The following is a 12,010-nucleotide window of genomic DNA, read 5'->3' as shown; positions in this document are numbered from 1 at the left end:
TCAACACACTATCTTTTCCCTGTGTTTGTGTTAAAGTGAAGTTTAACATTGCTGTTACTGACATGTCCAAGCAGAAAAGAAAGTCACACTTTAGATTTGTCAAAAACATGTTGAGTTTGGTTTTATTATTCTGTGATGAACTCCTGACAGACATGCCTAAATTTACACCACATCTGCATTACGGTGTATGTAAAAATAAGTGTGTGTGTTGTTTTATTTAATGTAATGGTCACTTTTTTATGTTAAAGGTTATTCTTCAGTCTCGGGATTACAATGCTTTGTCAATGAGTGTCATGGCTTTTGTGGCTATGATCTATCCTCTGGAGTACATGTTTCCTGTCATCCCCTTACTGCCAACATGTATGGCGTCTGCAGAACAAGTAAGACTACCTTTTGATAATCCATAGTTGCTTACAGCCTGCTTTAACAAACTGTTTCTTTTAAAGACATTTGGATGTAAAAAAGGCTGAAATTGTGCCTTATATTTCTTTGTCCTCACAGCTCCTTCTTGCTCCAACCCCTTACATTATTGGTGTGCCAGCCAGCTTCTTCCTTTATAAATTGGATTTCAAAATACCAGATGATGTTTGGCTTGTTGACCTTGACAGCAGCAAGGTTTGTATGTTATCATGTTAGAAACCTGTCTAATCAGGTTTTTTCCAGTCCTAATTATGTTTATTTTCAACAGAGATGCTGATTGTCTTTATTGTTTGCACACTTTTTATTCATTGTTGGTGGGGGTTTGGCTATATCACAAACAAGACAGGTCAGACGTTATTGTTTGTATAAGTGCTCAGATGGATGGATAGATTTTAAAATGCCTTTAATAGCCAAACATGAACAAACAAATTTGATATTTGCATAAAAAAAATAATTCTAGTTATGTAGCTCAAAAAATGTGTACTTAAGAACAAAAACATTTAGCAATAATATTAGGCTGGAAAAACTAAACTCCACTTTAAAATGAGCAGCATAAAGTTTTGAATAAAAACCCAAATGTCACTGATCCTTGATTCTTCCTCGTTTTCCACACAGCCAGTGTAGCCTTCCAAAATGAAAAATTCATTGTAGTGTGCACCCCTTTTTTTCTTGGCCACATTTTTTGGAACTGTTCCTCCAACTTCTGAAACAATAAACAAACAAAAGAAATATAGATGGAAAGAATATTACACTGCTGCTAAAAGTTGACTGTTCTGCTATTAAGGGGCATGTTGATGGTTTTCCTATATTTTTTTGTGTTGCATTTCAAAATATTTTTCTTCTGTCGTTTTCTGATCTTTGCAGGTTATAGCCCCCACAAATGCAGAGTCTTTACCACCTCTACCAGAACCCGAAGCAAGCGAGCTTAAGAAACATCTGAAACAGGTATTGTGCGTGTGAGCTTTTTTGTTTTAAAGGTTTGTTTTGTTCTGTGCTGATTCAGTCAGGGTTCAGCTCTGATCTTTTGTTAAACATGAGTCTTTTGTAAAGGGATTTCTTCTTTGTACTCTTTTATTTTTCTGTGATTTGATCGTGCTGTCACATTACTGTAAATGAAAAAAATCTCTTTCAGCATTTTCACGAGTATGTGACTCCCCAACTGCAAAGTTGTATGTATTATAGATGAGTGCAAGAGCATTGGATATGTGTTTTGTAGTGCATTAACATTTCCTATTTTTTGTTCTTGTTTTTTGTAACTTTCTTTTTTCTTTCTGCATGCATTTAGCTCTTGGAGGTAACTTTGATGATTGAAATCGACCTAAACCTTTAGTATTAGCAACTTATTTACCCCCTCTAACCTGATTAGCTACTCCCGAACGGTTCTGATTCTTGGAAATGTTTTCAAACTTTAAAAAACTAGTCTTAATATTGCACAAAAACACACAAAGAAGTGAAAAATTGTAATTTTGTCATAAAATCTCTGTTACATTTAACCCAGCTTAAAACCTTTTGTTATGAACTACCAATCTGTCAACAACAAAATTCTAATGATTTCTTTTTTTAATCACAACACTAAAACATTTTAAGCGTCTGGTTATCTTAAACATTTACTTTAGCTATTAAACAAGCCAAAAGGACATGGCTGCAGGCATCAACTTCCAGAACCGGAAGTCCTTTACTGGTACTGGAAGTTCCAGTATTTTAACTGGCAACCCTAACATTCACGGTTTTTCTAGTTTCAAACGTGAATAAAATTATTTTTGTACAATTCTCAACACTTTTGAGTTAGGGTAAGTTTAATGACTTGCTGCATTATTCCGAGGAGGGAAAAAATAAAAACAAAAATAAAATTAGAGGATCTTTTTATTATTGTCTCAAGACAAATAGGAAAAATGTCACAAAGTTCAGAACAGCATCGATCAGAATTTCCTGCATGCCGGTTTTGCACTACACCCACTGATCCTGTCAACATGTCAAGGGCAAAAGCTAAGTCCCTGATTGGTTGACGCTGCCAAAATTCAGGAACTTTGAAGGCGCCGCAGCACACAAATTGCACTGCGGCGCCCAAAACACGCTGCGGCCAGACCGCTGTGCCACAGGACCTCTGATTGTGTCTATACATCGACTTTACATTGAGGCGGTAATTGCATTCGATGTGAACGCAGCTTTAGAATATGTTCATTGTTTTTCTGGTGAAATTTTTTTTCTTCTTTGTGAAAGCATGACTTTTTTATACCTTGAATCAGAACCTAGGTTTTAGCTGTGTGTGATCAACAGCTCCTCCACCTGTGTGACTGAGAGGCGGTGGAAGTGTGCAAAGCCTCCGCTGGTGTTTATTTAGAAACAAATTCACAATATTCATGGGTGAAAGATGAAGATGGTTTAAGGGAATTTTGTCTTTGCTTCTTTTCAAGGCTATTTAACTGCAACAGAATGTGTCTTGTGTGACAGCCTGAAGACATTTGTGCTCAAATTAATTCCAGTAATTGATTGCTTACTTGTGCAAATTTCAAGTCTTTAAGAAAACCAACTTGTAGACTTTAATTTGGGTTTTTGAAAAGATGTGCTGTTTGTATCTTGTCTGTCATCATCACTCCATCGTAACCACTTGCTTTTCCAAGTTGGTCACCATGGAGGGTTGCCATGTGTCTTACAAAGACCAGATTCTCGAGGTGAAGTCTGGTTTTTGGTTGTCAACGCCTTGTAAGTGTTGATTCATTGTTGGTCCTCTACATAGAATCATCTCCACCTGTTCATCTATGCTTTTCTCTTTGTCTTATCAGTTTTTCCTCACTTTGCTCAGGCTGGCAAATTCTCTGCCTTTTCTGGCTGTTTTTAAAATGAATACTGAATTTGTTCATCTTCTTTCCATTCTAAATTTCAATATTTTAGTCGAATAACATTGACTGTATATAGAACTGGACAGAGCAGCTGTGATCGAACAGGCCTTACCTCTGGCTCCGGCGATATGAAGCGATTCAATCTCATATTTTCTGTGATATGGGCGCCGCCATTTGGAGCCGGTCGACAATGATCGCTTAAAGTTGGTCTGAGTCAACGTTTCAGGGCAAATACTGTTGCCAGTCATGAGTAAGCCTGTTTGAACTCCACACCTCCTTGCGCTGAAAGCGGCTCGGGAGAATCTGTCAGTCAAATGCTCAAGGTGGGGGCCAGCGGGCACTATATGCTTTAGCTGATTGGCCAGTTATAACTGGCGATATAAAATATTAATAGAAAAAATTAGGATTAGCAAGATGTTCAGAAAAACGTAGCAGAGCATGAAGGGTTATTCCGACAAATAGAATTGGTAATGGCTGTTTATTTCTCAATAGAAGTCTATGGGGTTTTGGCTTCTTTTAGCCAGCTGGTACTGCCTATTTGGAATGCAAGGGGGAGGGGTCACTTTGTCCAATTCTCTATACGCAGTCAATGCCTAATAATGAAGAGAGATATTTAATTTGACAAACTGATGTGAAGAGGCACTGATCTTCAGTAACATTGATCTTTTTGTCATTTATTGGCTAACAAATGAGTTTTTCAATAAATGACAAAACAACTTTGGGGAGGAAAAAAGTGAGACAAAGAAAAGAAAAGGGAAAGGGCCTCGGTTGTGCTGCTTTCTTGATGTGATGTTTCACTGTCCGTCGCAAAGTTTTCATTCCAGACCTTCATGTGACTCTCCTGGCATCTCTCTTATCCCCTTCCTAGTGTCTGGTTAGGTTGACCGTGATCACCCAAAAGCAGATCTTCTCCTCTGAACATAAGGTTACCTATTTCTCCTCATGTGGAATGTGTAATGCCCCTGCACGGATATCCTCTCTCACACCATTTTGCTTGTCTCACTACTACTTGTCTTCTCCAGACATGAACAACATGCATAACATCCCAGAATGTTGAAAACTGGGTTTTTTTGTTGTTGTTTTTTTTAGAATACGGCTTAGCTCTGGCTTGAGCATGACTGAATGTGCGTGCATCTATTTCAGCATCAGTGGTTGTCCTCGTAACCAAACGTAACAAAGACAAAGCTTTTCTCTTATCCCTTTGATCCATCCAGACCCAGCAACTTAATATTCCATCATGCCAAGCTAAACATTTACCTCAGAGATTGCAGCAGTTCCCTCAAACCATACATAGTGACTTACTTTCCTGTGCTCCTTTCCAAGACGACACCCCCACTGCAGGCATCAACATGTGTTAAACTGATCCTTTGTTTTGCCGGAAATGAGAAATAAAGCACAATTGTGACCTACTGAGAACATGTGATTTGGGGCTTCAGTTATGAGATACTTCTAGGACATTTTTTTTCAAAGAGATTATCTATTGCAGTGGTTCCTAATCCCCAGGCTGCGGACCGGTACCGGTCCGTGGGTCATTTGGTACCGGGCCGCACAGAAAGATTAAACAACTGACATTACTTCCATTTCATTTTTATTTTGGAATCTGAAAGATTTTGAAAAATTGCTCGATTCGCTGTTACATCCGTCTAAGTCACTCTTGACGCAGGTCAAGGTGCTCTTCTCGGTCACTTGATAGGTTACCGCTAAAATAAAACCCAGGAGCTAGCAAAATGAGTAAAAAACAAACGTCTTTGGAAAGTTTCTTTGCCAAGGGGAAAACGCCCAGCCAGGAGACAAAAGAGGAGCCTTCCACTTCCAAAAAAAGACAGCTACATTTAATAGACAGTAGTTCTTTTTTGCACCATGAGTGTTGGAATGGGAGAGGATGATGACCCCGGTGTGATGTACAAAGTTATGCGTATCAAAATAAAAGCTCAGAGTTCGTCTTGTCATGTTTCTGGTCCGCCGTCATCTTAGTAATGCACAGTAATCTCCCGCCTACATCTTAAAGACCGATGCGTGAAAATTTTGTGTGACGTTATACCGGTTCGTGGCGTTGGAAAGGTTGGAGATTCCTGATGTACTGGACAGTAAATACTCGGCCACAGAGAATATAAAACACCGCTAAATTAAAGCTCCCAAGCTAGCAAAGTTAACAAAAACAAACGTATTTATGAAGTTTGTTTTCGCAGAAAAGAGTCAGTAACGAATAGAAATCTGAATTTAACAGACCAAAGCCACCAGTCTTTACTATGTCTATATGTGACAGTTGTTCCCATACACAATAATAATATTCAGAAATTTGCTTTCTAATGTTACAAGGATGCTGCTAATATAGTTGCTCGGTGATTTAACATTTATTACTCTATTACTTTTTGTATTTGTCGAACCTTAAAAGGCGGATGAGGTTGAGGTTGGCATCATATTTTTCTTAGCTTCCACTTTGACAGTTGTGGGTTTTATGGGAAAATCTGTATCACATTTAAATGGTATCTACACTAACCTAGGGAACAAATATAATTTAAACCAATTGCAGATATTTTACAGAAGATGAAGATAAACTTTATCCTCATAATTTAAGGGAAACTGGAAGCTAGAAAAAAAAAATCGGACGCCCAGTTCACCAATCTGTGAAAATATTCTCTAACATTAAACTGGTCTGTGGCCTGAAAAGGGTTGGGGACCACTGACCAATCAGATGAATCCATACTAGGGATTTTTTTAAATGTAAATTATATCTGTTTACATAATGTTGATGCCAATAGTGGGGGTGGTAACTCGCATTGCTCTTTTTTGACTGGAAATCCTCTGCTACGTTTGTCATTTGTGGCCTTTGTGCCTTGTAGGCCTTGGCCAGCATGAGCTTGAACACGCAACCTATTCTGAACTTGGAGAAGTTCCAGGAAGGACAAGACCTGTCCCTGCTCCCGCCTGGACGAGACAAGGCTTCGCCTTCTTCTACGGAATTCAACCCTCTCATTTATGGCAATGACGTTGATTCTGTGGATGTAGCCACCAGGTGAGTTGGAACAGTCAGTGTAATGGGTCGACACGTTTTATATCTATTTTTGACAATATTGAGTTTAACGTGAATAAAATTAAATAAAAACATTGTATTTTCAGGGTTGCCATGGTGCGGTTCTTCAATTCACCAAACGTTCTCCAGGGCTTCCAGATGCACACTCGCACCTTACGTCTTTTCCCTCGACCGGTGGTCGCTTTTCAGTCCACGTCTTTTCTTGCTTCTCGGCCGAGGCGCTCTCCCTTTGCAGAAAAACTTTCTCACACCCAGGCAGTGGAGTTCTATGGGGAGTGGGCTCTTAGTCCCACCAACCTGGCATTTCAGAGGATACATAACAGTAAGACACATTTGAGAGAGCAGTAAAGGAATTTTCATGTGCTGTCTCTAAATGTACATTTGTTTCCTCTGTTGTAGATGTTTTTGATCCCTCTTTAATTGGAGACAAGCCAAAGTGGTATGCTCACCAACTGCAGTCTGTAGTATACAGAGTCTATGATGGGGGCTCCCAGCTAGTCGAGGCAATGGCCGCTCCCTTGGAGGAGGAAGCCAACGATTCTGACCCCACAGACAGGTAATGGCTGTGGTGTCATTTTCTGATAATTTTTGCACAAAGATGCTTTGTTGGTGCTTGATGGTAAGATGAATTCGATGTGTCACAGTGGTAGTGATAGTGATGGATATGATGGCTCCAGCTCTTCCTATTCCTCACTTGGAGACCTGGTGAGTGAGATGATTCAAGGGGACATCCAGGGAGACACACCAAGTAAGTTTTTTTTCTTTTTTCTAGCAAATTTTTTACTACCACTTTTTTGGGCAGAATATCATATAATTATCATCTCCAAGACTTAGATCCACCCACCCATGCTGCACTGGGAGATGCCAGCGAGGTTGAGTTTCAAGACTTGAGAGATGGTCGTACCACTGAAGGTCTACTTGGTGGAGATGGAGCTGCCGAGCCATCTGATGGACAACCCCTTCGCTCAAGCTCAAGCACAACTGCAAGCTCAAGTCCTAGCACAATCATCCAGGGAGTCAACCATGTTAGTAAAATTTCAAATAATGCTCCAAAAATAAAAAGCGAAAAATGTTTTGTTGGTCTAACCCAAGGGTTTTGCAACCTGGCTCATTTATTCCCATTCCCTGGCTCATTGTGTTAATTTTCTGATGGGTAAAAAAAGAATGTTGTGGCTCCAACTGCCTTGTACTCAGTGAGAGATTAACGCAAATGACTTAGGCTGGTCTCCAAATGTTGAAGGTTGCAGATCCCTGGTCTAAAAGCATGTTTTATGCCTAGCTTGATAAGAGGTCTTAGTTTTTGGGAATTGACCTCAGATATTATTCTGTTTGATCATTGGACACATCTACACAGTTCTTGTCCATCACATGTTGTCATTCTATCAGGAACTTGGGGAGGTACCTGAAATCGAAGCATCTGCAACTGCAGCTGTACAGAACCCCGTCCCTGGACTGAGTGGGGAGCAGTTCGTCCGACCTGTGGCAGATGCTGGTCTGATCGACTCGGCCAACAAAAAGCAAGAGTATGATAACCCCTACTTTGAGCCTCAGTACGGATTCCCATCGGAAGATGATCCTGATGCAGAGGAGCAAGTAGAATCCTACACCCCTCGATTTGTCCAGAACCTTAATGGCAACAAGTATGGAAAACTTAATCAAACCATAAAATTGTCATATTTGCTCTCTGATCGGTCATTGGAGTTTGCAGTAACATGCGTCTTGTGTGGTGCAGTGACAGCACATGCCTAATATAGAAATGTTTTTTTTTTTTTCTTTTGTTATGAATCTTCTGACTTTGGCCTCTTTTACGTTTGAAGGGCACAGCGACCTTTACGTCCCAGTAGCCTGAGGCTTCCTGGAGAGTCAGACGGAGAGGGAGACTCGCACAACAGCTCACCAAACTCCACCATTTCCAACAGCAGCAATGATGGATTTGGAGGACTTATGTCGTTTGCCAGTAAGACTTGTTTCTTTCTAATTATCAGCCATTTAAAAAAAGTCCCAGGTATGTGAATATCAAAGTTACTGCACCAGTTTGTGTAGAATATAACTTTAGTGCACTCTGCAACACGATGGATTCACACTTTTAAAAGTAAATTATTTTTTTTTAGGTTTGTTCATATAACAAACAATTGTCTCACGGGGTAACGAGTTAATCAAGTTAAGTCCAAAAGATTAGACTTTTAGAAAGAAAGAATGTTAACTAAAAAATTGACAGTTGATGATCCAAAAAACAGTAATTGCATGCACATTGTGCATAGTTAAGAAAACAGCTGTTTGATGGCAGCCTTACCAACATTATACAGGCAGGTGTCCACTGGACTCCAAATGAAAAGATCATTATTTCATGAAATCAAATGCAAACATCACATTTAGGGCCCGAGCACGTAGTGCAAGGACCCTATTGTATCTGTTAGGTTTATTATTAGGGCCCGAGCATGTAGTGCAGTCACTGCTACTAGCTTTACTAATGGTACTTTCTTCTGCACGAAAAATTCCTTCACAGTGTTATAAATTTCAACTTCTCTTGTAGTTGTCTGTAAGGGCAGATGTTTCAGCAGTTCTTCTCTTGTGGAAACCAAAAGCTATGCTGTACTGCTGCTGTCCACAGACTTGTCACACTGGATGCTAAACCACCTGCACTATGCAAAATCCTGGTCCAGCTAATTGGCCAAGTTATCAGACATAGCTGACACTTGTCTAGACATTGTAGTGGAAATTTGATGAGTTCAATTTTTCTCATCCTTAGGGACAGTGATGGCAATTATCATCATTGCTTGTTTCTCAATCTGAAAATGCCTTCTTCTTCTTGATGAGAAAATGAGCAGGTCTAAACGAGGCTTCAGTTTAAGATTTTTTTTTCATAATATATGCAGAGGTCTCTGTCCTTAACGCCAACAGATTATACCCCCCACAGGCTGCTGTCATTTTAACAGTAGCTTGCAGCTCTAGAATGGACAAGAAAGAGCGACAACAAACGGCTCGAGCGGGGCGTTGCTCGCGGGGTGGTTGCCCGTGCCAGGCAGTCGCACATGCTCGGGCCCGCTAAATGCTACGTGTAGCTTTAATGTCTTGTGTATCTTTATTAAAGGTAACAAAATCCCTTTAACAGGCAATCTATACAAGAACCACGGCACCAGTTTCAGCCTGTCTAATCTTGCCCTTCCCAACAAGGGAGCGAGGGAGAAGGCAACACCCTTCCCCAGTCTGAAAGGTAGGGAAAACAGCTAATCTGTTCACTCTCCACATGTTTTTGTTTATGAAATTTATTTTTTCCATGTCAGTGGAAAAATTCTTCCTGCTTGTATAAAAAAATACCATCTGTTTATCATGTTCTTTCTTTTAATTCTATTTGAATAAATCCCATTCTATGCTTTTCAATTAATAATTTTTAAAAATAGATTTATAAAACTATTTTGGTCAGCAAGACTTTTTGAACATATGCTATTTATACTAAATTTACTGTTTTATTCTTTTCTACTTTCTTTCACTTTTTGTTTATGTTATAAATACATTTTTGGCGTGTAATAGAATACTTTCATTTTGATGTTGAGGAAGAAATGGAACACGCAGGTTTGTAGAACAGTTTTTTTTTACAACTTGACTTACCTTCCTCTTGATTGCCAGTAATATATGGCACTATTTAAAGAAGAATTATTGAGAATGTCACTTTAACTCTCCAGATTTAACAGGAAAATCCACCTTTAAAAAAACAGAAAAAGTTCAAAACGTTTAGAGGTTTTTTTCTTAGACATGTATCTGCTTTTCTTTACTTGTACATTTTTAGCAAATAATTGAGTTTTATTGAGGTTGGATTTTCATTTGCACTAAGAAAGAAAAGATAAAGAAATTGAAGCATTGTGGACCAGCTCAATAGCTCTTTTCCAGTGGAATAGGTGCCATAGAACATGTTCTGTTTCTCTGAATAAGATCTGTTCTGTCTTTGTTGTCCAGATTCCCCTGACAGCCCGGGTATGTTTCATCTGGTGTGGTAGTTGGTTTTTGTCCCTGCCTGTTGAAGTGGCCTGTGCCTGGATAGCACTTAGTTTCTTATCGTAGCACTAAATTAGAGGATACACATTTCATGTTCATGTGTATCTTCTTTTAACCCCTGTGTCTTTTAGCTGTCCCAATATGTGTGTTTGGGAGTCTTTTTGCTGCACGTGTTCATATTCAAGATTTCTTCTGTGAACACCCCGTAATTTGGGGTAGAGAGATGTTAAAAGTCTCACTTATTGATGCTCACAGAAAAATCTCCTCTTAGTGTTTGGAATAATCCCCCTTTTGTTTCCTCACTCTCACCTTTTGCCGTGTTTATTTAGAGGTTCCTCTAACTACGCAAGTGTTTAAGTCAATTTTCAGGCTCTACGTACAAAACGTGCTGCCATTAAACGCGCATTGAAAGTTAAACCAAGTTGAACTTTGACCAATCAGGAACTCTGTTTTGGTAGTGATGAATAGATGGTGTCTCTTTCAAGTCCCAACCATTTGAAAATTGATCATGGAGGAGAAATTAGTAATTGTGGTTTGTTCCCGGGCCGAATCGTACGACAATAAGTCTTTCATATATTGGAGTAGAGCTGTGAAAGAAAAAGCCTGGAGCAGCATTCATGAGACATGCGCCGCTTGGACATTTCACACCAAGGCTCTTCCAAATATAGATGCACAGTATCGGGTAGCAGCCTGTTGTGAACACAACATTCAATAACGCGCGTTCAAGAACTCGCTAAAATTGCGTTCTTGAACGCCCATCACACAGTGCCTGGTGTGAACGTAGCATTGCAGGTTCTGTTACCTTCATCGAAACAATTTTTTGTCTACTCTCTGCCTTTATTCTACATTTCCAACTGTCTTTCATTTTGGTTTTGCACCGTCTGTCTCGAGTGTGCATGGCTGTTTTTGTTTTTTTGGGTTGATGTTCAGACTGGTTATGTTTGGGTTTTGTGTGCAGTGTTTGGTCTAAATTCTCTAATGGAGATAATTACAGAGGCCGGGCCGGGCAGCGGAGAAGGTGGGTTCTGCCCCTTTTATTGAGTGAGCTGCATGCTTCTCCAAGCCAGTCAATTACATCTCCCAGCATCTCCTTTGTCTGTCTTTGGTTATGTCCTTTTGTCTGCCGTCTAAGATCCAGTGGAACATTTTGCCATTACATCTCATTTTTGTAATCAGTGGCCATTCTCCTTCCTTCTTTTTTGACTTTAAGTTTTTAATTTTATTGTATTACATTTATGATTCATACATAATACTGTATGCTCTCTCTATATAGTATACATATAATGGCAATTCTAGGAAAAATAAACTGTGGAAAACACTGAATCACTTCAATGTGAGGACATTGGTAAAGCAGTAAACTAAGAATTGTAAAATGCAGAGTACAAAAGAAAAAGACTGAACCAATCTACTTGCATGCTTTTTGCATCTTTCAATTTCTGACATGGTACAAAATGAGGTTTGATAATATTGTATATCTGTGCGGTAAACAATGAGCAGTGACTGCAGGCAATAAAACACCATTTAAACACGAAGATTGGAAATATCCTCAATTATGACATTTTCAGTGGTTTGTACTGATCACCTTTTCTGAAAATGCTATTATTTGGATCTTGTCTTCAAGATTTACATTCCAGAGAAGAGTTTGAGAACTGTGGCCATTACTGATAACTAAACATTTTTCATGATGTTTTTTGTGGATGTATATGGACATCATGAAGTACCG

The 12,010-nt window shown here is 39.3% G+C and overlaps 1 protein-coding gene across 50 annotated transcripts in view; it reads left to right on the top strand.

Moving 5' to 3' along the window:
- Positions 1-12,010, top strand: part of madd (MAP-kinase activating death domain) — a 65,690-nt gene that overhangs the window by 14,565 nt on the left and 39,115 nt on the right. For 24 of the 50 annotated variants that reach the window (XM_078945071.1, XM_078945060.1, XM_078945048.1 and 21 more), the window contains exons 5-16: positions 249-380; positions 502-615; positions 1,285-1,365; positions 4,129-4,185; positions 6,104-6,276; positions 6,381-6,616; positions 6,694-6,850; positions 6,939-7,042; positions 7,123-7,319; positions 7,681-7,934; positions 8,112-8,251; positions 9,407-9,508. In XM_078945071.1, coding sequence (XP_078801197.1) covers positions 249-380; positions 502-615; positions 1,285-1,365; positions 4,129-4,185; positions 6,104-6,276; positions 6,381-6,616; positions 6,694-6,850; positions 6,939-7,042; positions 7,123-7,319; positions 7,681-7,934; positions 8,112-8,251; positions 9,407-9,508 — 1,747 coding nt within the window. Of the gene's footprint in view, positions 1-248; positions 381-501; positions 616-1,284; positions 1,366-4,128; positions 4,186-6,103; positions 6,277-6,380; positions 6,617-6,693; positions 6,851-6,938; positions 7,043-7,122; positions 7,320-7,680; positions 7,935-8,111; positions 8,252-9,406; positions 9,509-10,248; positions 10,267-11,245; positions 11,306-12,010 lie in introns of all 50 variants that reach the window. The other 26 variants (XM_078945074.1, XM_078945069.1, XM_078945050.1 and 23 more) reach the window with 3 other exon arrangements.

The sequence above is a fragment of the Oryzias latipes genome, chromosome 3 (genome assembly GCF_053564925.1).
Source record: "Oryzias latipes strain Hd-rR chromosome 3, Olatipes_Hd-rR_3.1".
NCBI lineage: Eukaryota > Metazoa > Chordata > Actinopteri > Beloniformes > Adrianichthyidae > Oryzias > Oryzias latipes.
This window is presented reverse-complemented; position numbering and strand designations above follow the sequence as displayed.